Raw genomic sequence first — 26,640 nt, 5'->3', positions numbered from 1 at the left:
TCTTATTGACTACCCATTTTGCTTTTGTGTTTTTCTGCATTGGCACCAATGTATGTCTTGTAAGTAAGTAATTGAGCCATGTTGGCTCCTAGTGCACTGTTGAAACTTCAATAAAAACATTGAAACATAAAATAGAAAAATAAAAGTAAAATAAACAAAAAAAAAAATGAAAGCGCCCCCATCCCCGCATGCTCACTTGCAGAAGCGAACGCATACATAGGTCGCGCCTACATATGTTAACAGTGTTCAAATCACACATGTGAGGTATTGCCACAAATGTTAGAGTGAGAGCAATTATTCTTGTGCTAGACCTCCTCTGTAACTCTAAAAGGGTAACCTGTAAAAAAATTTAAAAACGTCGCCTATGGGGATTTTTAAGTACCGAAGTTTGGTGCCATTCCACGAGTGTGTGCAATTTTAAAGCGTGCCATATTAGGTATTCATTTACTCAGTGTAACATCTTTCACATTATGTAAAAGAATCGGGCTAACTTTAGTGCTTTGTTTTTTGTTAATGCATGAAACTTTGTTTTTTTTTTAAAAAAAACACGTTTGAAAAATTGCAACGACTGCCATTTTATTCACTAGGGTCTGTGCTAAAAAAATCATATATAATGTGTGGGGGTTCTGTGTAATTGTCTAGTAAAAGAATGATGATTTTTACTTGTAGGAGAGAAGAGTCAGAATTGGCCTGGGTGGCAGGTAGTTAAAGCGGAGTTCCTGCCTCAAATACCTTTTTTAACTAAAAATACCCCTATTTGTTAGACTTCCAGTACGAAATAGAAATACATTTTCCTATTACAGGTCAAGAATTGTGAACTTTGAGGCCTCAAATTACCTTGTTACTGATTCAGTCAAAGCCCCTTCAGTTTGAAGCACACATTGCGTTCATTGTTGAAATTGTTTTATTTACATGTACTTTGAGATGAGAAGCTATGTCATCTGCCCCCAAAAGGAAATTGTGTTTGGTAAACTTTGAATATAATACTCTGGAGAGGGAGGCGACTAAATTGCTTATCCCAGGTGGAACGGCCTTGGGGGGAAGGTGGAACGGCCTAACATGGTGTCAAATAAACGTGTCAAATAAGTGACTGATGAGAACTGCATCTTCAAATTAATTTAATATAATCATAAACTCATACAACAGCCTTGTCCCATCATATACCAAAGGGGGGTGTGGAAATTATAATTTTATGATAATCTTCTATTCAGAATTACATGATATCCATTATATAGTAGTGTCAAATGGTCAGAATTTCTCCCATATTTTATAATCCAGTCCCAAATCATGAATGTATTGTTGTTAACATAATAATCCCTTAATGGATAATATTCTGATTGGAAATAACCCATGTGTAGAAAAGTTTACATATACAAGTTGTTGTGTAGCAATATATATATAACTGTCTATGTATCTATATAATTCTTACTGCTACTAAATGTAAAGTATATGGGTAAATCAGTCATTTCCAATCAATATATATATATATATATATATATATATATATATATATATATATATATATATATATATATATATATATATATATTGTATTAGTAATATTCTTAATTCAATGGTGTTACCAGGTCCAATCCTTACTTAGATACATGATGGATATATTAAATGGACATGTAATAGATGAGAGTATGGATAAATTATTATGTTGTTTTTATGATAGTCTTAAATGGAGAAATCATATATAGTTTTAATATCCATTTACTGGACAACCAAGAGGTGTCGCCCAATGACCTCGTCAGTTAATGGTTAAGTTATCCCAACCAATGGGGATAAGGTTACTCCTTTTGGGTTTGACTTATGGTAATTTTACAGCCCTTTTGTTCAATTTAAAAGAAATTTAAAGAATAGATCTGCAGCGTCTCAGCAAAAACCTCCATCCCTAAAATTGTGAAAAGAGAAATGGGGGGGCCAGTGGGACTTTAAATGAGGTGAGTGTTGTCTGATAATAATCCGATTAAAAAATTGGTGCCAAATAATAATTTATTGATGGCTACATGAAGAAACAAAGTCACGCAGCAATTGTCAAAATTAGGACATAATGGTCAATATAGGTAAATAGTACTAAAGACAACACGGACATGGATACCATGGAGAAGAACATTTCACAGCATGCATGTGTGTAATGCATATAACATCAATAACGAATATATAATATAATATGAACCCATGTACATACAAAATACACATTACATGAATGCTTTGAATCAGGATAGAATAAAACAAATATGAAAAACAAAAAATCCACATATCCAAGAATCTGGAGTTTTATCTCATGAATATTCCATGAATCCATGTCGTGATCTGTCATTTTATAGCTCTACGCGTTTCGTGGAATTTGCATCCACTCTTTAGGAGCTTTGTAAAAATGCCTATAGGTATGAATTAATTGGCACAGATGTAACTAAAGTAAAAAGAAATATACCGGTAAATTCAACTTAAGAGCAACAAAAATCTAAAAAAATTGATACTTACAAAAACAGGATTGTATAAAACAAATAATCAACCAGAAAATCTCTAGGAATAATCTGGGATTAAAGGATATGAAGAAGAGCAATACTCATTGCTGAATGCACCAGAATGGATAAACGCCTGATCCGGGGCTGAGGCGGGTGCACGCCAAATAGGTCCAAGATGGAACAGGGGAGTGTAACGCTTCTGCGTTTCTTATATGGTGTGGATTTTCAGCTGCAGAAATAGTTCCACGTCAGTAGTCATGTAAGAGATATGCTGAGATACCATTCCCAACCTCAAGGACTCATCATGTGTGGAAGGTCTTATTTCAGCCAGTAAATACACACAATTAGCAAGCTGGTTCCTAGAGTGACTTTATGTATGTGGTAACACAATGATGAAGGTTGAGGGATAGGTTGAGTGGAGGTGGTAGGTGATAGACACTTGAAGGTGAGACAGTAGCAGATGGATGCAGGAAGGTTTAGCAATGTTGTATGATAGCAGATGATAGAATAGCAGGTGGACATACAAAAGAGATCAACCCAGTGCAGAAAAGTAGCAGTAGTCTCAAGAGCTAGTAATCTAGTTATGCAGATGTGATAAACAGTCTTTACTATGCAGAGCTAGATAGTGTAAGCTTAGTATAAGTTTATAGAGAATTCCCCTGCGGGGTACTTAGCACTATTAGCGATACAGCCGAAGGGTGGTTCAGGAGAGGCGGATGATCCAGTAGCGGGATACAGGGATCAGCGCAGCGAGGTTCCGTCAGCGAAGTAAGCTTGCAAGCATGGAAGCTTCAAGCAAGGTTAGCATCCAGGTAAGGGTGTTTGAACGAACACATGTGAGTGAGAACCGGCGCTTTAAATAGCCATCTAGTCCGGCGCTGGGTGATGACAGCTCCAGTCTTAAAGGTGTATGCGCACCTTTCCAAAAGTAAATGGTGGGGCGCATACACTTGTGGAAAGTGTAATTTAGGGTACCAAAGGTACCGGAACATTACAGGGAGAAGAATCAGATGAACCCCACAAAGAAGATGGATTTAGAACCAGTATTTTCAACACATATGTGACCAAATAATCTGTTTCAGGAAACATTTGATTAAATAGTGTAAATATCGTATATTTGCATATACTATTAGAGGACAAGGACCAGAATATGGTGGTATATGTAAGAAAGTCCTATTGGAAGCAATATAAACCATGGAATACCAAAGAAAAACACCAAGGTGCCATGCAAGCCATATAGGACGAATAGATATAAAGGTAACAAACAATGAAGGAAACAGCGGAAAAACCATACGTCATAAAATGAAAAAAATATATAAAAAGAGAGAAGAAAAAGGAAGGCAATTGTTAATGGAAGTGAAGATACATAGTGTTGAGATATTGTTGACTTACAAAGAGGATAACAAAAGGGTGATGAATGAAAAACCGAGGTGCAGGCAGCGCATGAAAAGATAATATCCCACTGATCCATCCAATTTAAATCTCCCCAGACCCGGGCGAATCCCCGCCAGCGCCATGCAGACGCCAGAGGAAGGGGCGGGATGAGACGGACCCGGCATCCGGCAAGTGCCGGACTCCGCCCACTCCGCAAATCCCTCCCAGCGGTCATGTGGAAAGAGAAGTCCAGATCCAATGATCCGCAATAGCGGACAATGGATTGGCTAAGGGCATGGCGCCGATGCTCAGCATGACAAGCCCCGCCCCCACCCTCTCCAAAGGTGCAGGGCGGGGCAGCAGGCCGAGCATCGCAGCCCCGGAATCAGAAAACCACCTGGGCAAATCTAAATCAAGTAGAGGCAATAATAATAGGTACATGATAAAAAATAAAAATATATTTTTGATTAGCTGATCACGGAACTGAACCGGTATATTATAAAAACAGATGCAAGCAGATCAAAGGGGGCAAGCGGGTGTCTTCCACCCAATTATAGCAATTTAAAGAATAGATCTGCAGCGTCTCAGCAAAAACCTCCATCCCTAAAATTGTGAAAAGAGAAATGGGGGGGCCAGTGGGACTTTAAATGAGGTGAGTGTTGTCTGATAATAATCCGATTAAAAAATTGGTGCCAAATAATAATTTATTGATGGCTACATGACGAAACAAAGTCACGCAGCAATTGTCAAAATTAGGACATAATGGTTCTTTTGTTCAATACAATATAAAAAGGGAAGCCCAGATGAGAGGCACAGAGACATCACACATTACATTACACATACAACACACACGCTACTACAGCCATGCATATACTCATCTATACAGACTCCATCTTGCTCCATCATGTATCTGAAACTTTGAAGGATGCCAAACGAAACTCCTCCCTAACTGGCCACCATTTTGGGAAGGCAGCCATCTTAAGGACTCTGGTAACGACCATTCTAAGCTAGCAGCCATTTTAAATATGGTAAATATACCTTGCTGTTATTTGATATTATTTACTATCATTTATTTCCTTCCTTACATGTTTTACATTTCATGCTAAAGGGTAAGGAGATTACAGTCCCAGCCGTATTAACCATATGTAGATTTTTCTCTAAGAGCTGATTTTTGCTTTTTATACATTTTTATTAATATCAGATTTAGCGCATATTGGCGTATTAGTCTCACGTTTTGCATAGCCTATTCTCGCTTCATCTGCAGTGGAGTGACTATCGGTTGCGCAATTCGCAGACAATTGTTGTCTGATTATATAGCACATGGGAAAACTGGGAAAAACGTAATCTTGCTTTATTTTACTTTCATCATTTAGCTAAATATCACATTGCATTTATCGTTTTAAGTTTGTATTTTATGTAAGGTTATCTCTTTGTGTCACTCAAGTCTGATCATTTATTGTGAATACATGTCTTGTGAATAAATATTCTTATATATTCCCTACTGTAGACTGTTTTCACTAAGATTGGTATATGCTTTTAAAAAGAAATTAATCGATCAAAAAGAACTCGTTATACTCGTTCAGAATAATATTCTCGAACGTGTAAAATGCACAACATATAATACTAATTCATCGCCCTTTACAGAACCGCTATTCTCATACTTACAAGGTGTACAGTATTGGATTTTAGTCAAAATCTTACTTTTAAAAACGCGGTGGTCTGGGCGCAGCCATCTTAGACATGGGCATCTGAAGCCACAGTGTAATCTGCTGTGTCCTTCTTCCTGATTCCAGGGAGTGTTCTGGGAGTTCCAGCCTCCTGGAAGTGATGACAAACAGCTCCCAGGATGCAATGCAAAGGCAGAAGTGATGTCGGTGGCCATGCCACAGAGCGGGGAGAAGGAGGGAGTACAATCAAAAATGCACTGAAAATAAGGTAAGGGACCCCCGAAAAAAATTGAAAATGCCCAATTATTGATCAGCATAGCGAGCACTCCAGGAATCACTGCAGTTGGAAAATAGACCGGAACTCCGCTTTAATGTATTTAATGTATTTAATGTATTTATCTGCACAACAGAAATCACATTCTGTGAGGTAGCAAGACCAGCAATAGTTGCCATTACAGTGCCCCTTCTGGTCAGTGTCTGGAGCAGGCTCTGCCCTGTAAACATTGTCCACAATTGTATTGATAATAAATGAAAGGTTACCTGGAAACTCTGGTTGTAATTCTGTAAGTTGATCTTCTCTCTGAGCCATACCGGTCCCCTGTGTCCCTTTCTCTGTAACAGAACATTATTTTGGGAGTCTCTGATCACCAGTGAACTGGAGCTGGAACCATCCAAGAGATAATAAAGCACAAGCTGTAGACAGAAACACAAAACACAAAAATATATATATAGTACCCAATTGTCCTGAGCATACAAGCATGCAAGTCACATGGGTGGCTGCCTAAAGTGAATGTAAACTCAATTACAAAAATGTCCTTTGGTGTAGCTGAATTACCGTAGTTTTTTTTTTGGTACAGACTTTACAGCAAACAGAAATACTTGTTTATTGGCTAGAAAGATTGTGCATTAGATTGAAATCTCAAACAACGTTATCTGCTCTCACCAGTTATCTTCTGTGAACTATTGATTACCACCCCCACTATCTATGGAGATACAGATAAAAGAGGTGTTTGTAGCATCAAGGGTGACAATAGTGCTTCTCAATATGCAGTACAGTGAGTGAGTAATGTCACCTTACCACAGGAAGAATTTTACTGGTAGGAGGAGATCCTAAAGTAAAATGAAGAAAGCCTGAAACAGGAAAACTAACGCAGCCACAATATCTAAGAACTGCTAGGCTGCAATAAAATAAGTATTTGATCCCCCAGCAAAACATGACTTAGTACTTGGTGGAGAAACCCTTGTGGGCAAGCACAAAGCTAAAACGTTTCTTGTAGTTGGTGACCAGGTTTTCACACATTTCAGAGGAATTTTGGTCCACTCTTGTTTCTCTAAATCCTTAAAGTTTCTTGGCTGTTGCTTGGCAACTCAAAGGTTCAGCTCCCTCTATACATTTTCTATAGGACTAAGGTCTGGACACTGGCTAGGCCGCTCCATGAACTTTATTTGCTTCTGCTTCTTGAGCCACTCCTTTGTTGCCTTGGTGGTATGTTTGTTTTGGGTCATTGTCATGCTGGAAGACCCATCCATGACCCATCTTCATTGTTCTGGCTGAGGGAAGAAGGTTCTCATCCAATATTTTACAATACATGGCCCCGTCCATTGGCCACTCAATGCGGCAAAGTTGGCCTGTACCTTTAGCAGAGAAACAGCCCCAAAGCATTAGGTTTCAACCTCCATGCTTGATTGTAGGGATGGTGCTCTTAAGCTCATAGTCAGCATTTTTCTTCCTCCAAACACGGCGAGTCGAGATTAAGCCAAAGAGCTAAATTTTGGTCTCATCTGACCACAGCACTTTCTCCCAATCCTTCTCTGAATCATTAAGATGTTCATTGGCAAACGTCAGACGGGCCTGTGCTTGTGCCTTCTCGAGGAGGGGAACTTTGCGGGCGTTGCAGGATTTCAATCCACAGCGGAGTTCCCAATGGTTTGATTGGTGACAGTGGTCCCAACTGCCTTGAGATCATTCACAAGCTCCTCCCGTGTAGTTCTGGGCTGATCCCTCACTTCTTCTCATGATAATCCTTACCCCATGAGGCGAAATCTTGCATGGAGTTCCAGACCGAGGGCCATTGATGGTTTTTTGTATTTATTCAATTTGTGAATAATCGTTCCAACAGTTGTCTCCTTCTCACCAAAATTCTTGCTGATGGTTTTGTAGCCCATTCCAGCCTTGTGCAGGTCCACAATCTTGTACCTAATGTCCTTTAACAGCTTTTTGGTCTTGCCAATGATGGTGAGGTTTGAATGAAGAAAAAAAAAAGAGTCTGTGGACAGGTGTCTTTTATACGGGTTGTCTTTAGGAACACCTTCCTAAATTACAGGACTAATCTGTGTACCACAAGAGCCAGTCTGTGGGAGCCAGAATAATTTTGGTTGGTAGGGGATCAAATACATTTTACTCACTGAACAACAACCGAATTTCTAACATTTGTATCATGTGTTTTTTTTTTTGTTGATATTTTGTCTCCCTCATTTAAAGTACACCTATGATAAAAATGATAGACCCTTCATTTCTTTGTAAGTGGGCATACTTACAAAATCTGCAGGGGATCAAAAAATAAAATTTCCCCACTTTACCTAATTATTCCATAAAGAAATATACCGATACCTGTGAATGCCTTTCACTGGCATACAGAAAAAAGTATAATGTATCAAATACCATTTTAAAGTATACTTGTGCTTTGTCCATGCTTTCCTGTCACCCTCCCCAGCAAAACATACTTACCTCTCCTTCACTACCCAAACTGCTCTGTTCAGTCTCCAGGAACAAACACAATACTCAGTATTTACAGCTCTGAAATTAGTGTCTTAAACATTTATAACACAAATATAATGACACCACTAAAATAAAAAAAAAAAAAGGGAGGGCTTTTAACAATACCCTACTGTACCCAAAACTAGAGAAATATAATTATCTGTGGGGAGAAAAATGCATTTACTATTGCGCAAGATAAAATAAATCTCTGAAACAAATATTCAGCACTACAAAGAAGGCTGGAGAAAATCACTAGAAGACTGAGGGCCTGTGCCTTCAATGGAAGGTCCTAGCAATGCTCTTGGCTCCAATGCACACTCTCTACAATGCACGCTCAGTCACATGTAAGTCTCTCTTGTCGTACTTCTTCATATCACTAATCATGGGCTCAGGTGTGTTCAGATCGTACCGGCTAGGAAGCCATCACTGAGCACCGCCAATCATAGGCAGCGTCTCACTGACTATAATTGGTGGTGTGCAGTGATGGCTTCCTGGTGGGTACGATCCGAACACGACTGAGCCCATCCCTATATATCATTAATGCTGGCCATACACTATAAGAAAAATTGGCCGAAATTCAGTCATTTGGACAGTTCGGGTTGTTTAACGTTTTTGAGCTTAAAAAATGAAGGACAAGTTTAGAAATTTTCTGCTTAATGAACGATAAATTGAAAGGTTAAGGTGTTTCTCGTCCAAACAGTTTGCAGTAGGTAAATGTGAAAAAACTAACAAAAAACGGATTTATTTATGTCCATTGAACGATTTATCAATCATTACATGATGGCACTATCCTTTGCTCTCACGGCCAAGTGTTCATTTTTGAAAATGAGCTTGAATGATTTTTCGTATAGTGTATGGCCAGCATTAGGGTAAACACTGGGGACCTAAACAGGCTCTACCTCCACTAAGCACTGAGAAAACACAGCCCACAACTTGGGTATTCCATGGCCAATATACGCAACCTATGCTGTACTTCAACACATGTTGCTTGAAATTCTAATTTTTTATTGTAAATAAACTATGGGGGGCAGAAGTACCAGGAAGAGATTGGGAAAAATCTGCAAGGTGCTACTTACAAAGCACGACGAGGTGCTATCTGCTTGCAGTTGGGGGCTTGTCAGTATGCTGGCTGCTGTGGTGTTTTGTAGAGCACGCAAGAAGAAACCTAAAATGGATTAAGAGAATGTTAATTAACACAGAAAATTATTTAAACCTGAGTTTCAGGCAAGCAGCAAAATGCATTAAAATACACATATGGATTGTTTTTTTTATCTTCCATAGGGTTTGCAAATTTTGCTTATCCAGTCAGCCAGTGTAGCCAGGTCCTGACCTCTACTGCAGCAGCATAGCTTTATCAAAAACACTGATCAAGAACCCCCCCCCCTAAACTACTAGCTCCGAATCATTGACCCATCACAAATCCATACTTTGCACCTTTGGGACTCCAGCAACCTGCTTTCTCCCCACCTTGTTGTGTCGGGCATCCTAAATACTCCCCAGTTTTAATGACAATCAGCAGGCCTTTCGCTGGTGGCAAGGGAATGGAGTTAAGTATGTTTGCAAATTTTTAATTTTGGATGGTGTCAAATCCTTTAGCTACTTCTGAGAACATTGGGAACTACCAGCCTTGGAGGTCTTTTGCCACCTTCAAATTAGGCACTCAGATATCCTGCAGGGCCTCCAAAGCTGTTGACCTCCTTTGAAAATTGTTGCCGAAAAAAAACCCTCACTTGAGGGGCCTAGTTTCTGATCTCTACCCTTTGTTTGTGACCTTCATGAGTTCTGGTAAACTTTCTTATGTGGTAAAGTAGACCTCGGAAAAACTTTAGACCAGGCAGCCTGGAACAAAATTTTTCTGGCTTCCTCTAAATGCTCCCAGAATGTCTTGGCTCAGGAAAATGTGTATAAACTGCTCTCTCTATGGTACATGACCCGGATCATATGTCCCAGTTCTCCCCAACCCATCCCTGATGTGTTTTCATGACTATAGAGAGCGAGGCATTCTACTCCACATCTGGAGGACTTGTCCCAAGGTAGCCCACATTTGGACGCAAGTGTACGCCATATTTAGGGCACTATTGAATGTAATCTTGGCTCATAACTGGTAGGAAGCCCTACTGCACAAATCTATCTCAACTTTGACCAGGAACCAGTGGAGACTGTTAGGCTTTGTTTTTCTGGCAGCAAATCAGCCATTGGCTAAGGCTTGGCAGGAGCAGTTCCTTACCCTCACCTAAGTAAAACAATGTCTTATAGGGATTATTGTAAATGAGAATCTTATTCCCATTTTGCCCTTCATATATCCAAATTAGCATAGTCATTTAGATATAAGGTAGTACGGTATTCTGAAAACTGCAGTACTATATTACCATAAAGTGCTCGAGCCAATTTTACGATACACATAGAGTGCCTTGAAAAAGTATTTATACCCCTTGAAATTTTCCACATTTTGTCATGTTACAACCAAAAACGTAAATGTATTTTATTAGGATTTTATGTGATAGACTAACACAAAGTGGCACATAATTGTACATTGAACCCAGAGATACTGTACGTCATCCGTTGCAGCCAATATGAATATCTTCTTAGCGGCGCAGGTTTAGAAAACATTCATGGCACATACAGGTAAGCCTTATTGGAAGCTTACCAGTAGATACAAGTTAAAAAAAATAGTTTGCTACCACTTTAAATAAAGTTATTTTAATAATTGTGTATTAACCGCTTGCCGACCGCCGCACGAACATATACTGCGGCGGTCAGCCCCTCACAGGCAGAGTGACGTATCGGTACGTCACTAGCCTGGAAGGGTCTGGGGAGCGAGCGCGCGCCGCCGGCGGCGCGCTCCCGCGTGGTCAGGCACCCCCCCGCGCGTGTGACCGGCGGACCCGATGTCCGCCGGTCACTCTGCGATCGTCGGGGGAGAGGGAGAAGGGCAGGCAGCTTGTGTAAACAAGCTGCCTGTCAGTTCTCCCTGTGTAGAGACACTGATCATACGGTTCTACTATGTAGAACCATTGATCAGTGTAACTACACCTCAAGCCACAGCCAATCACAGTTAGAATCACGCCCCTAGGGACACACACAGCCCCTCCCTCTCAAATAAAGTTAACCCCTTCACTGCCAGTGTATTTTTACAGTAACAGTGCATATATATAGCACTGATTACTGTAGAAATGTCACTGGTAACCCCAAAAGTGTCAAAAATGTCAGTCAAGGGTCCGATCTGTCCGCCGCAATGTCGCAGTACCGCAAAAAAAAAAATCGCAGATCGCCGCCATTACGCGTTACAAAACAAAACAACAAAAATGACAAAAATCTTTCCCTTTGTTAGTAAACGCGATAACTTTTGCGCAAACCAATCAAAATAAGCTTTTTGCGATTTTTTTTACCAAACATATGTAGCATAAAACAAATTGGCCGAAAATGTTAAAAAATTTTGATTTTTACTTTTTTTTGGGGGAATTTCATATAAAAAAAATGTGAAAAATATTGTTATTTTTGCAAAATTGACGCTCTTTTTTTGTTTATAGCGCGTGATCAAAAAATCGCACAGGTGATCAAATACCACCAAAAGAAAGCTCTGTTTGTGGGAAAAAAAGGACGTCAAATTCGTTTAGGTACAGCGTCGCACGACCGCGCAATTGTCCGTTAAAGTCACGCAGTGCCGAATCGCAAAATACCCCCTGGTCTTTTAGCAGAATCCTCCGGGGCTTAAGTGGTTAAAATACAAAAAGGAAAAAAAATTTGAGGAATTCTTAAAAAAAAAAAAAGTCAAAATATAATATAATATAATATATAGGACAGGGGGTAAATATAATATAATATATAGGACAGGGGGGTTGTTGTTCATAGGGACTGATTACACGTAACTAAGGTTAATAAGTCAATAAATAAATATATAATTTATCAAGAAATAAAAACCTGCACTTTCAGTCATTTAACTTACATATTTGCAGATGAAAATACACCAATCAATCTGCACATAAAAACAAACAATCAAAAGTTGAGTATCCCTAATAAAACTCAAGTCCAGACGTGGTAGCTGTTGATGAAGGCAGTCCAAAGAAAAATTTCCAGCTCAGAAATTTTTTTTTTCTTCTTTAGACTAAAACAGGGGGATGCTAACAGGTAGGTTTTAGAGGTCACAAGTGACCTGAGCAAAAACTGGAAGAAAAGCGTCCCCCGTCTTGGGCTATGTTTGTACCTCTGTGTTTTAGTGCAATATATTTTCAGTTTTGCATCCAAATTGGAATAACACCTACTTAATATTTGTTACTTGTCCCATTTACATGGCATAACTAAAAAAAATGTAACAATTGCAGCTTACATTTTAGACATTCTTTTCTGAAAGGTTCAACAATGTAAAATCCCACTAGTTCTTGGTGTTTGCGAGGGGGATGGGGAGCTGTAGTTACCATAAGTAACTCTGTCTGTAATTTGCTGGCAGAAATCATCCGATAAACTAGATTTTAATCCTACCTGTCCTATAAAAGGGTTAAACATTTTGAAGCATTTTATATTAAAGTGGGAGTAAACTCCCATCTCTGACTTTACTATAGGTAGGCCTATAATAGGGCTTTACCTAATAGGTACTGTAAATATCTCTTAAATGTTCACCGTTTAGGAAATGTTTACTGTACATGCAGCCGGTGACATCACCGGCGCAATGCACCCTGAAGGAACGGTCACCCGGGCCATTCCTTCAGAGTCCTGTGCTGTAGGCGGCGGCTCCCACAAGCATGCATCGTCATGGCTCCAGTCACTCACACAGCCGGAGTCCACGAACCCGGATAAAAGATCAGGTGAAGATGGAAGCTCTCTCATTGGTGACCGTGGCGCTGGAGAACTTAGTTTTCAGGTAAGTTTTACATAATGCGATAGTATGTTATGCATATTAGCACATTATGGCTTTACCTTGCATAAGTGACCTAGGAGTGGTCAAAGGAATGACCACATCCTGTGGGTGGTTCCTGGTATAGAGGATTTGAATAGACAGTCATTAGAGCATTGGGGGAAGGAGTTTGTTTGGTGAAGGTTGGCTGTTTGGAGTTGAAGAAACATGCGGCCAAGACCTCTTTGTCCTGTTGTTGCAGAGATCCATTGGAAGCTGTTGAGTCCACCACCAGAGCTAAGTATTTATTCAATATTCTTGGGACAAGGGTTGTCTGTTTAAGACGTGGTATTTTGTGTATTTGTTTATGGTAACTTTTATGTGTAAGGAAGCTTTATGTATTATGATGTCCAGTAAAGTTTTGTTTTATGCTTTTTTTATCAAAACTGCTTTTGGTGTCTGCTTTCATTTTAAATATTCACGAGATATTTCAGTGGCTGTCCAGTATACCTACATTATACATTTTGTTGTTTTTAACCTTTTGATACACACCTAAATGGTAAGTAATATTTTTCCCCCAATTTTTTTTTTTCAGGTGTGCCGTGTAAATGGGAACACATAACAAACATATAAGGGTCGATTTACTAAAACTGGAGAGTCCAAAATGTGGTGCAGCTCTGCAAAGAAACCAATCAGCTTCCAGGTTTTTGTTTTTTGTCAATGTTTAATTCAACAAGCTCAAATTAAATACTGTTTGGCTATCATGCAGAGCTGCATCAGATTTTGCACTCTACAATTTTAATAAATCAACCCCATAATGTGGTAATGCAGAGATGCACCCAAAACATAAGAAAGGCAAATGTATTGCCTAACACCAATTTCTGTGTAATTTAGGTTGTAGCAGTAGGAGTTAATATTTACCTGATTTCTTGTTGGTTGTGTGATCTCGACCGGTTCTAGAGCTGAACCCATCAACTCTTTCCCACTTAGACTCCCAGCCACAAGTGTCCATCTCAAAGCTGCAGTGATGATTGATATCTATAATGAGAAAAAAGTATACAGTATATTATGCCTCAGTGTCCAAAATAACAGTTTTATGCATACCAACTCAATCAGATTATCCCTTTAATTCCTAAAAAGATGCTGACAAAAACAGAAGAACTTCAATGGTCAACATAAGCTGTACGGGTCTGTCTTCAGACTTTCTGACAAATTTTACTGATATATAAACAGCTGCAGTGTTGACTGTAATTGTTGAAACAATGGGGAGAAGAACCATGGGGCTCAGATGGGTGTGCAGCCAATTCCAGGACCATAAAAGCTGGATTCAGATGGTTCTCAAAACACTCATTGTTGTTTCCATAGGGAATTAAGTACTCCACATATTACTAATGTGCTTACAATGATCCATGTGGTAGTTGACTATCTCCAAAAACTTTGGTTTGCTCAGGAATGCGTTTGGAGATTCACAATGCCCATAAGAGGTGAAGGCAATGCAAACATAATGACATCATCCTAATCCAGGCCCAGTGCAGGAGTTGTGTGTTACTTCCTAGGACCGAGTACAGTAATCCCCTGCTCCATCGCGGTTCAGTTTTTGCGGTCCCGGTAATTTGCGCTATTTTAATTAGGGCCCATTAATTCGGATATCGCGGTCCCGGTAATTCGCGCTATTCTAATTAGGACCCATTAATTCGGATATCGCTGTAATATTTCGCCATTTCGCGGTTATGTAGCGGTGAATGAGAGAATCAGAGCGAGGCTGTGGTGGAACGCATGCCTCGCTCGTGGACCGCACCGAGCGCGGTGACGTTAGAGGGGGCGGTAACGCGATTCGGAGCATGTGCAGATGTGCTCCGTGCTCCTTTGCCAACCACAAGCAAGAATGCCCGCAAGAATGCCACCCAAACGCCCATCATCTAAGGCTAAGGCTTCTGGTGAGCCAAAACAGAAGAGGAAGTTCCTTACAATTCAGGAGAAGGTGAAACTTCTTGATATGATAAAGGAAGGACAGAGTTATGCTGCTGTAGCCCGCCATTATGGTATGAATGAGTCAACGATTCGATACATCAAAAAGGATGACAAGAATATCAGGGCAACTGCTGCACTGTCCATAAACCAAGCTGCAAAAAGAGTTGTTTCTTCCCGCAATAAAACCATTGTTAGGATGGAAACTGCATTGGCCATTTGGATCCAAGATTGCAGAAAAAAAGCATCACATTGGATGGTAACATCATCAGGACTCAGGCAAAGAAGCTGTACGACACTTTTGCCAATTAAGGAGGCTCTGAAGAAGGCTCTGCCGCAGCCGAACAGTCAGACAACGACAATCCTGATCAGCCTTCTACTTCTAGTACAGGTACATCTTCATCAGGAGACTTTTCTGCTAACAAGGGGTGGTTTGACAGCTTCCAGAAACGCTATCAGTTGAAGAGTGTTTCATTGCAAGGTGAAGCTGCATCTGCCGACAAAGAAGCTGCTGAAAGGTACACCAATGAGACCTTCAAGAGTTTCATCGAGGAGGGTGGGTACAAACCAGAGCAAGTCTTTAATATGGATGAGACCGGCTTGTTCTGGAAGAGAATGCCCAAACGGACCTACATCATGAAGGAGGAAGCCCGAGCCCCTGGATTCAAGGCTTATAAGGACAGAGTAACCTTGGTTATGTGTGGAAATGCTGCTGGGTTTATGATCAAGCCAGCCCTGATCTACAAGGCCAAGAACCCCAGAGCATTGAAGCATAAAAACAAGAACCAGCTACCAGTCTATTGGATGCATAACCCTAAGGCTTGGATGACTAAACGCCTCACAACTGAGTGGTTCCATAATTGTTTCATCCCAGCCGTCAAGGTCTACCTTGCCGAACTTGGCCTTGATTTTAAAGTGCTTCTGCTGATGGATAATGCAGGAGGCCACGCCATGGATCTATCGTACGAAGGAGTGCAAGTTGAGTTCCTTCCACCCAACACCACGTCTTTAATTCAGCCTATGGACCGGGGTGTGATACGAGCATTCAAGGCGCTGTACACTCGCAACTCCTTGAATCATCTTGTTGAATCCATGAACAATGATGATAATTTCAATTTGAAGAACTACTGGCATAATTACACCATTGCAACTTGTCTGGAGAACATGCAAAAGGCCCTCAAGGAGATGAAGAAGGAGACCCTGCATGCCTGTTGGAAGAAGCTTTGGCCAGAAATTATTCATGAATATGAAGGGTTCTCTCCTGACGAAGTTCATCATTCAGCTGTGGACAAATCAATTAGGCTGGCGAAGTTGCTAGGAGGTGAAGGTTTTCAGGATATGACCCAGGACGATGTCAATGACCTAATTGAAACCCATTCAGCTCCACTAACCGATGAGGATCTGACAGAACTCACCAAGTCAGCGAGTGAGGAGGAAATGGAGGAACATGAGGGGGAGGAAGAAGATGAAAGCTTGTCAATTGAGCGCCTTGGCAGGGTCATGCGTACGGCCAATGACCTGAAACAGATGTTAGCTGATTGGGATCCTGACATGGTTCGTTCACTGCAGTTCCAAAACAGCATTGATGGAGCCATTCAGGTGTACAAGAACCTCCTCGCCCAAAAGAAGAAACACGCCCAGCAACTGCCTATAACTATATTCTTCACAAAACAGAAGAAGGCCACATCCACCCCAAGTACCTCCACAGGCACCTCTGATGTAGAAGTGGAGGTCATGGAGCAGCAAGAAGACGACCCACCTACACCAAAAGAAGCGCCTGCTGAACCTGCGCCTTCAAAAGGACAGTAGCTGCTCTTATTTGCTGCTTATCGTCATCTTCTTTTCTGCTGAGTACAGTACTGTACAAATACTGTACAGTACTCTTTTATTTACTACTGTACAGTATACAGTACTGTACTTTTAGCACAATAGTTTTGTGTTTTTACAATGCTCTTGCTCTCTCTCTATACAGTACTGTACAGTACTCTTTTTTTTAACTACTGTACAGTATACAGTACTGTTAGCACAATACAGTACAGTAGTTGTGTTTTACAATGCTCTTGCTCTCTCTCTATACTGTACAGTACAGTTGTACAGTATTTTTTTACTACTGTACAGTATACAGTACTGTACTGTTAGCACAATAGTTTTGTGTTTTTACAATGCTCTTGCTCTCTCTCTATACTGTACAGTTGTACTGTACTCTTTTTTACTACTGTACAGTACAGTATACAGTACTGTACTGTTAGCACAATAGGTTTGTGTTTTTACAATGCTCTTGCTCTCTCTCTATCTTTTATGTGTTTTTATTGCTTAAAAGTTTGTTTAAAGACCTTTAAATGCTATTAAAAAGTTAACAAAACATGCCTAGGGTGTATTTAAATAGGGTCTTTCTATTTTGCGGATTTTCACTTTTCGCGGGTGGGTCCGGAACATAACCCCCGCGATGGAGGGGGGGATTACTGTAACTGGAAACATCCTCAAGGTTGTACCCAGAGGCAGCAGCCCAAGCCCCCAAAAGGGCTTACCACCTCCCTACAGTGTAGCTGGGCAGAATACATTGGAAGAGAACCCTTCCAATCTGCCCCCATCACCACCTAAACATTGACTCATTACCGATTGAGTCAGTCCTGTGCGATCTCCAACCCTACAAAAGCTCCTCCATAGCCTTCTAAAGTACACAGATCAGATCATATTTCTCAACTTCCAGGAGGCAGGGATCTGACCCCCCCTCCCCTTCCACAAAACCTGGTGCTGGGGGGTGAAGAACATCATCATCGGTTGCCTGGGGTGTGAGAAAACCACCAGATGTGACAAGTTGATTGCAGCAGGAGAGAAGAGCGGTCAGGATCCATACTATCCATACTAGACACTATGGATTGAGGTACTGTAGGTACACACTACATCAGGATAGGCTTTATTTTGCATTTTGAAGTTTTACAAAGGCTTTAAATACTTCTGAGTGAAAGACATATATCAAGCATGGATCAAATGAAAGTCACGGAAAAGTCTGAATTGCTTACCTCTATACATGTTGCGTTATTATTAAGTCAATCTGACTGCAATACAATTAGCATTTTTAAATGTAAAAGGTCAACAATGGAAGCCTCTATTTCTTTCAATACACATCTATTTTAAAGTGAACCTGTGTCCAGACTACGCACACTGAAATACAGTATCTACATGTTCTGAGTTAGCATTATTATTAAACTCTTATTCAACTCTGTAGCTAAAGGCATTGTAGAAATTAATCTTCAAAACAGAGGAACTAAAATCTCTACTTTTTTCTCTGAGAGCAGATCTTAGCAGCCTGCCAGCCTTTTGGGGTCTCAGCAATATTTGAGTTCCTTCAGCTAGACAAGTCAGGGATCACTTTTTGCTAAGCTATTTTATCGCTTGTTAGGAATATGTAAATAGTTTAATATCTGTAGCTTTGAGGCACAAGAGCGCTTTAAGAACTCACCGCAGTTTGCTTCATCTGAATTGTCACCACAGTCATCTGTCCCATCACAGAGAGCGCTATCCTCCACACAACTGCCTCGAGCACAGTGATAATGCCCCGCCGCACAATCTTCCTGCAGACCTGAAAAAACAGTGCTCAAACATGTGCATGACAGGTTCTCTTATCCAGAATGTCCTTTTCATTTTTCTATTCTATGCTATAACAAAAATGTTGGTAAGCTGCTATGGCCAACAGGAAATGTTCCTTTAGACATCCTTGAATCAGAGGTAGAGTATCACATAAGAGCTAATCTAGGCAATCTGGGCAGAAAAGTAAACACATTGGCCAAATTTGTCTCATCTAAGCCATTTTCTAGCTTTCTGTGGAAAAATGACTGCTTGCTTTTGGAAAAGTTTCCACTTTTCTCCAGTTTTGGAAGACCGGATTGTTTATAACAGAAAAGGTTGCTCAATCCCCTATAATGGATCAATTCATTAGATACCTGAAAGAGCACAATGACGAAATTCAATATCATCAACAGCAATGTCCACCCAGCTTAGAGGGTCACGTGAGGCTGTGACAATAACCTGTAAGGAAAACAGTGATCAGTTTATTAATCAGAGGTGAGAATTAATTATAAAATAAAGGGATCCCTACCATCTGGTATTATTGAGCTTCTGTCCATCACAACTTGCCCCAAGGCTGCTTTTATAGCTAGGTCATCACAGTGTATAAAGATCCTGCCACACTGCAGATGCCCCCCCGGTGTGTAGAATGTACGCACTTCCAAGTTTGAAGAAATCTTCTTGCCCAATCCCATTGTGCAGAAGATACCGTCTGAGGTTTGCAGATAGGCTCCACCACCTAGTATTAAGAAAGCCACCCCTACCCCCATTGCAGATGGTCCCATTCCCTCACGGTTGGAAGATACAACCAAATAGCGAAGTGAAAATAATCCATATATACATTTTTACCCAACTGAAGAAAAAATAAATAAATAATATTCAATGCATAGACAAGAGGGAAACTGTGGGGACTTTTGCTTCTCTAAAGCACCTGAAGTGCCCACAGTGGAAGTCACAGCTAGAAACTGATGGGGCCCTAAAACAGACCTATAAGTCCCCAGAGATCCTTCTAGTGTAGAAAACTGCATGTCTCCATTAGAACACATTACAACAAACCTGGAAGTCCCCAGAGATCCTGCCAGTGTAAATAACTGCTCGTCTCCATGATAACACACTGCTTCGTGAGCTCTCCCATAGGGTGAAGGCCTGAGTGCTGTCTATCAGCTGCACAGACAGGTCTCCATTCACCTGAGAAGAATCTGAGAAAAAGCAAAGGGAAGAGTTTCACCATAAATAGATGTATTATCACTCCACAACACAACAAATACGAAAGTTCCCATTATGTAGCGATCAGCTAGAAAAATCAAAATAGAGCAACCCAACTATTTATTGGTTACAAGGAAAATCTTTCCAACTTCTCTGAAAATCCTGGCACTGCCCTTTCTATCTTCTAAAGATAAAAGGGAAGGAGATCACTTACTCTGACCCCACACACAGCAAACTTTAGTCAATTTCAAGCAGCCTTTAACATATAAACAACCAAATGCATCAAGGCAACCTACTGCCAGCACTGTTTAGATCATTTCAAGGTGTTTATAGAAACTGTTGGAGGCAGTCATCTGTTTGAAATTTTTTGCAAAAGCTGTAAAAACTGGTTAAAAATGGTTGAAATTGTCAAGCATGGCCAGCAAAACACGTGTTGGGAAGAAGGTTGCATTAGACAGCAGTACGTTCAGTTACAGCCAAATGTCTATTATTCCCAATTAGGCATCTACTCTCTATGGCCAGCCTAAAGACCAAAGTCGGCCACAGATGGTCCGAATCTCGGCCGGTTCAGCAGGGATCGGCCAAGATTCGATCCATTCTTGGGCAGGCTGATTGTACCAAAGTTGATCCATTGATCGACTTGGAAACAACCAGCAAGTGAGATTTCCAGCAAGCAATTATTGCTAGCGGTTCCAGCCACTAGCAAAAATTACTGTTTTTTACCGGCAAGGACGGCTCCCCAACCTCCAGCTCGGAGAATACAATAGCTCCGCAGGAGGGATTCCCCCCCCCCCCCCCCCATCAACCATGTTGCAGGAAAGAAAATAGCATCATCTATGGCCTGCCTAAGGTTAAGATTCAGGTTCAGGTTGACCAGGAGTTTAATATGAATATGAGTTCAATCTGAACCCAGCTTCGCAGTTCAGCACGAGTGAACTAGATGGCCAGATCTGAGCGATTTGCTCACCCACCTGCTCAAACTTCTGACTGCCGCAGCCGTAAGTCATTAATTTAGTGGTGGTATATCTACCACCACAAAATGATAGCTTCAACATTGGCGAAGTTCAACATTTTGGCGTGTCATCAGGGCATCCCTCATTGTGATTGATTTTGGATGTACATCACAAGATGATATCACTAACAATGGATTTACATCAGGGGACTTCATTTTTAATAAAAGTATGGGTGTTTTATACACTGTACCGTTTACTCATTCACATTGGGGTAGGGCTGGATATCCTAAAGGGGGATTCCAGATTCCAAGTTTATTTATTTTTATTTATTATACTGTAAGTATTCATATAGTGTCAAAAATTTACACAGCTCTTTTTATCTATATTGTACATTCACATTAGTCCCTGACCTCAAGGAGCTTACAATCTAAGGTCCCTAACTCACATTCATACATACACAAACTGGGGCCAATTTAGACAGGAGCCAATTAACCTATTAGCATGTCCTTGGAGTGTGGAAGGAAACCGGAGTACCCATGGGGAAACCCACATAGGCACAGGGAGTTCCCCTTCCACAGACCCTCACATCCACCAGGCCAGGGATGAGAGGATGAGACCCTTCTTCCCATCACCATGGGAAGAAGGTGTCTTGCAGGGTTTGAGGGGAGGCTTTGCACCCAAGGTACCCTCCCAATAGATGTGCAATTAGTTTTGTTATAGATCGAAATTTGGACAAAATTTTGTTATTTAGAGATTCGGATGAATCTGAATTTCTGAATCACAATAGTAATGGATTTCAAGGAATCCAAAATAAATTATAACGAAATAACAAATTCTAAAATTTTAAAAATTAATTTGAAATGGAAACATATTGAAATAAATATAGTAATGAACAAAAGTTAAATTAGATGATGATAGGAATAGAAAATAATAGAATAGAAAAATACGAATATGCTAACTGCATCCAAATATACAACATGAATAAGAATAAACTAACCAAATTCCGAAACGAAACGTTCTAAACATAACGAATATGACAAAATGAAATTATTAACTTAACAAAACAAATCCAAAACAAAACACATTTTTCCATTGTGCACATCTATACCTCCCAATGTTAAGATCATATGGTTTAGGAGAAGGTGGGCACCCACTAGTTGCCTCCTGCCCGCCTGCCAGGGGCTGATATGAGTTTTTGTTTTTTGGGGGGGATGTAGTCTTTTTTTTGCCTGGAAAAAGGGCTGGGCAGGGGAGACATTAGGGGTCTAATAGACCCCTGATGTCTCTATAAAGAGAACCTGTCACCTGCTGAAGTAGCCCTCTGCAAGCTCCAGTTTGGAGCTTACACAGGATTGAGAACTCTCTCCCCTCACTTATGTGAAACTGCTCCAAGCACCAGTAAAAAGGGAGAAGAGAGATTTGCATGCTCTTCCATACCCAGATGTACCTGTATTTTTCTTTACACTTGGTGGCTAAATTAAGTTATGCAGGAGCGAAGGGAAAGTATGTGCTAATGGAGGGGCCACAATTGCATGGGCAAATCTCAGAATTGGTCCAAGTGGTAAAATTACTAAAGCCGTTTGTTTTAGTAACTGAATGATTAATGAATGATTCAGTAACTAATGATTAAAAGACTGCCAGCAATAAGTAATATATTACACATTCATCATTTCCCCCATCATGAAAATATATCTTAAGGAGGAATTATGGGGCAGAACACAGTTCAGTATTAAACAAATCATGTTCGGTCACCTGTGTCTGTGTTTTGTTTTTAGATGCACACAAAGGCAGAAAGTTCATTCACCCGCTTTGAATCCTGTGTGACAACAAAACAGGTTTCCACGTGCATCCTGCACTACACCAAGCTTTGCAGCCTTTCACAGGCTGATCCAAAAGCGGACATACCCAGATCCAATAACTGACAATCAGTTTAGGTGCTAGGAACTGAGATTTAACCTTTATTACATAGTTTGAAGAAAATGAACTGCAGACAAAACTTTTTCTAGTTCTGGATAGAGCGCTTATAAGATTTTCAGTTATTTATTATTGAGGAAAGTGAGAAAAAAAAAAATCACTGGACTCATAGGTTATCTTAAAGTGGAACTAAAGTCATTAAACTTACCTCCTTCTTTAATGGTTCTGGTCCCTCCTTGAGGTCTAAATTAGTATATCTTACTTTTGTGCAACATTTGTCTTAAGCCTGGTACACACTATTCTTTTTTTTTTTTTTCAACCCCATGGGATAAACGAAAAAAAAGAAAACTGTCAGCTCTGGTCGGATCTACTGTACTAACCATGCGAGGATAGTTCAGCGATCTCCCCCGCTGAACACTCTAATCAGCACTCTCTGCTATTGGCTGAGAGTGCTGATCGGGAGTCTGTCGGATGCTGGTTTTCCAGCATGCATGGCTGGCTTCTGTTGGACATACTGACTTACACACGGGCCGAATGTCAGCTGGTTGTTTTTGAACCCCCTGTTGTTTCCCGACATCAGCCCGTGTGTACCCCTTATTAGGATTCATTAGTGTTAATTCTTAGCCCTAATTTTCTTAGGGCCACGTTTTTCACCTTGGGCACGGTCTGTTATCTGTCTACGCATTGTCAAATACCTGCCTGATGTTTTTTGTTTCCTTATATATTTTTCATTGTAGATATCCAATATATGTTTGACACCTTGGTTGGCATCCCCCGTTGTGTGGTTCCTGTTGGGTGGTTTCCTGCCCTTTTCACAGCTCCCAAACAAGACACCTCCTTTGGTGCTTTTTCTTAGCATACCAGTTTTCATGCCATAGATGGATTCTCTATCTATCCATCTCTCTATATATATATATATATATATATATATACATATACATGTTGTCTGCTTGGCAGGTAGGTTATGCTTTGCACTTTTTGACAACTGTTTTTGAGTAAGCGTTTTCTCCAGGGCAAATACTTTCACTGCTATGTGGTATCTTTTGTATTATAGCATATTAATGACATGGTCTTTCTGCAGATATCCTATAACAATACTATTGTCTCCTGAAGAAGTGAATATTGCTTCACGAAATGCTTTGAGTATTACGATTTCAACTGACTACTTCTATATGCATTTACTGTATGTTACAACTTTGTATATTTTTTTTCATATATTCTATGTAATGTTATTATGCTTTTAAACATGTATTTGAATAAAATTTTGACTTTTTAAGAATGTTTTGACTTGTTGTTGGGTGCCACTCTCATCAAAGTCCCATGGGCAATTTCAGTGTTTGAGATTTCTACACCCCAGAGGATCTCCTTGGCTTGTAGTGTAATGTAGCAAAATTGAAAAACTCAAGCACCACACCACTGATAAGAAGTCCAGATACAACTTTATTACAAATAAAGTCAAAGGGACAATCCAAAGAGTAGCCAACGCATTTGGGGGTCCAAAAATGCCCCCTTCACCAGGACTCGAGATTAAACACAATGTGAATGGACTAGATGTAAACTGGACCTTTTAATGGTATTTATTCCAGTGTGATTATGAGCATAGGTCCTGTCAGCAGCTTTTTTTGGCAAAGATATGTGCTTTTAATCACACTAGAATACCATAAAAGGTCAATTCACATTGTTTTCAATTTCAAGTCCTGATGAAGGGTATATTTTTGGACCCCGAAACCCATCAGATACTCTTTGGATTCTCCCCCTGACTTTTATTGAAATAAAGGCATATCTGGATGTTTTAGCAGTGGTGTGGTGCTTCAATTTACATTTTAGAGATTTACTGCTGTCAGAGTCCCTATTTAGGAGATTCATCCTTAACCCCTTCCCGACACGTGGCGCATATATGCAGCCTCTCAGTGGGTGTGCTTTAATGCTGAGAGGCCAAATATACGTGGCCCTATGTGAACACTTTTTTTGTGCTGAGTGCCCTGCACGCTCCCATCACAGTCACTGGTGTGAACCAGAAAGCAATCATGTAACCGCTAGGACATCCGATCACAGCGGTCACATGACCCGAATGCCCGCCTCCCGGAATTTAGAAGCTTTTAAAGGGCCGATGGCAGCATTGGGGCGGGGTTAACATTAGTCCTATAGAACATTATTACAGGGACAAAAAGTGAGGGGAAGTTTTTTGCCTAAAGAGAAGCTGATAAGATCTTCCAATGGAGGCAGCTGTTCTTCTGACAACTGTCAAACTGTGATTTTTCTCCCAATTTGAAGAAATTTCTAATGACTTCCTGTCATGTCATTAGAAAAGGAAGCAATGAGGACAAAGAATGCAATAAGAACCTGACAAAGGTCTAACCCACCTTCTCTCTATCAAAAAAAAATGTATTCTATTAATAAATACAAGTCAGAGAAAGTAACATCCTCAGCCCGCCTCTCGGACTCTGCCAATCCGAGCAGGCTTTGTATTCAATAATAGAATACATCGCTCACCGTGATTGGCTCAGCGCGGTATACTGTACGTAGCCGAATGCTACAAAACATACTGTTTCAGTAAAACCGCACATCCAGCGTGTTGAAAGATTACACCGTGTGTACTTACCCTGCTTGGAGACTACAAGGGAAGGTTGTTTTGGGCCATGTAAAAGTACCGTAGTCCTCAAATTTTTTTACTCCGCTACGGTACATACATTATTACCGCACATCCAGCGGGTTGAGAAATTAATAGTAACGTTCGTTTTGGGCCATGTAAAGTAGTCCTCACATTTTATACTCCGCTACGGTACAGAAGGGGGGTAGTCTTATACAGCGAGTATAGCCCAAAACCTATGTTTTAACTTCAAAATTAGGGGGTCGCCTTATACGCCAGCAAATACGGTATTTATAACCCAATATTATGTTGAATTACTGCCAACTTGTTTAAATTTTTATTATTGCATCAGTCCTTCTTACCTGCAGAGGACATGTGGTAGTGAATGTGGATTTCACACGTGGCAGCTGCTTCTCTCAGAACAGGGGATTGGAGGCGTGCCGATGCTGCAGATTTTCCGCTGTGACCTTCGGCTGCCATGAACCAGCCTGTGTAGAGGAAAAGAGTAAGAGTCATGTTGGGAACATGCCAAAATAAGAAGTACTGACTTGTGGCTGAACTCTCCAAGTCATCCTCACCAAAGACACAAGGCAGAATCTGATTTTTGGCTGCCAGCAAAAAGAGCTGTACAGACTCCATACACCAAGCCTGAGGCCAAGTGGCTACCAAAGGATTTTGGCTCTTAGTGCTTGGAACTTCCAATTAAAAATTTGTAATAATATTTTGGGGAATTTTGTAGACAATAGTTACGGGATTAGAGAAATTCTACCTAAACAGTTTGCTACTAAACTCTTCATGGGCTGGTTATCAAATTAAACACAGTATAATATAATTATAGCAGTGATAGGCAAATTGACAGCCTAGTAAAAATGACAGCAGCAAGTCTTAAAGTGAAACTTAACTGTATCCGAGCACCAAAAACCAAAAACGCTATTTAATACATTTTTAATATTCAAAGCATACACCCCCATCCATCCATGTCTTAATGCTTCATTTTGTTGAGAAATCACTTTGAAAACCCCCCCCCCTAGCATTTCTGGTAGTGCCAACCTTGAGTAAGGGCAGATGATGAAGTTGGCATTTACTTCCTGGAATCCAGCTGCCCTTAGCTCAGGCATGCATGCAGGAGGGTGTGCTTAGCTTAGATAGCCCCTCCCTCCTCCACATGAAAGAAAAAAAATGCCCATGGGATGTATGAAATAATTTTGGCCTAGACCAAAAACCAGATAGCAACTGAAGAAATGTAAAAAAATGAATTTTTGTAAAATCTTACCGTAAAATCCTTTTCTCTTAGCTCATTGACAGACGTAGTCCTCGGTGATACAGCACCTTCGGGTT

The 26,640-nt window shown here is 40.5% G+C and overlaps 1 protein-coding gene across 1 annotated transcript in view; it reads right to left on the bottom strand.

Moving 5' to 3' along the window:
• The window catches only part of MAMDC4 (MAM domain containing 4), a 182,578-nt gene that overhangs the window by 143,967 nt on the left and 11,971 nt on the right, over positions 1 to 26,640 (bottom strand). Inside the window, exons 4-10 of the mRNA XM_082264287.1 lie at positions 25,665 to 25,790; positions 19,696 to 19,838; positions 19,017 to 19,101; positions 18,536 to 18,655; positions 14,026 to 14,142; positions 9,350 to 9,438; positions 6,056 to 6,208 (exon numbers count right to left, since the gene is read on the bottom strand). Coding sequence (XP_082120413.1) covers positions 6,056 to 6,208; positions 9,350 to 9,438; positions 14,026 to 14,142; positions 18,536 to 18,655; positions 19,017 to 19,101; positions 19,696 to 19,838; positions 25,665 to 25,790 — 833 coding nt within the window. The remainder of the gene's footprint in view (positions 1 to 6,055; positions 6,209 to 9,349; positions 9,439 to 14,025; positions 14,143 to 18,535; positions 18,656 to 19,016; positions 19,102 to 19,695; positions 19,839 to 25,664; positions 25,791 to 26,640) is intronic.

Source organism: Pelophylax lessonae (assembly GCF_965119305.1).
Source record: "Pelophylax lessonae genome assembly, chromosome: 7".
Classification (NCBI taxonomy): domain Eukaryota; kingdom Metazoa; phylum Chordata; class Amphibia; order Anura; family Ranidae; genus Pelophylax; species Pelophylax lessonae.
This window is presented reverse-complemented; position numbering and strand designations above follow the sequence as displayed.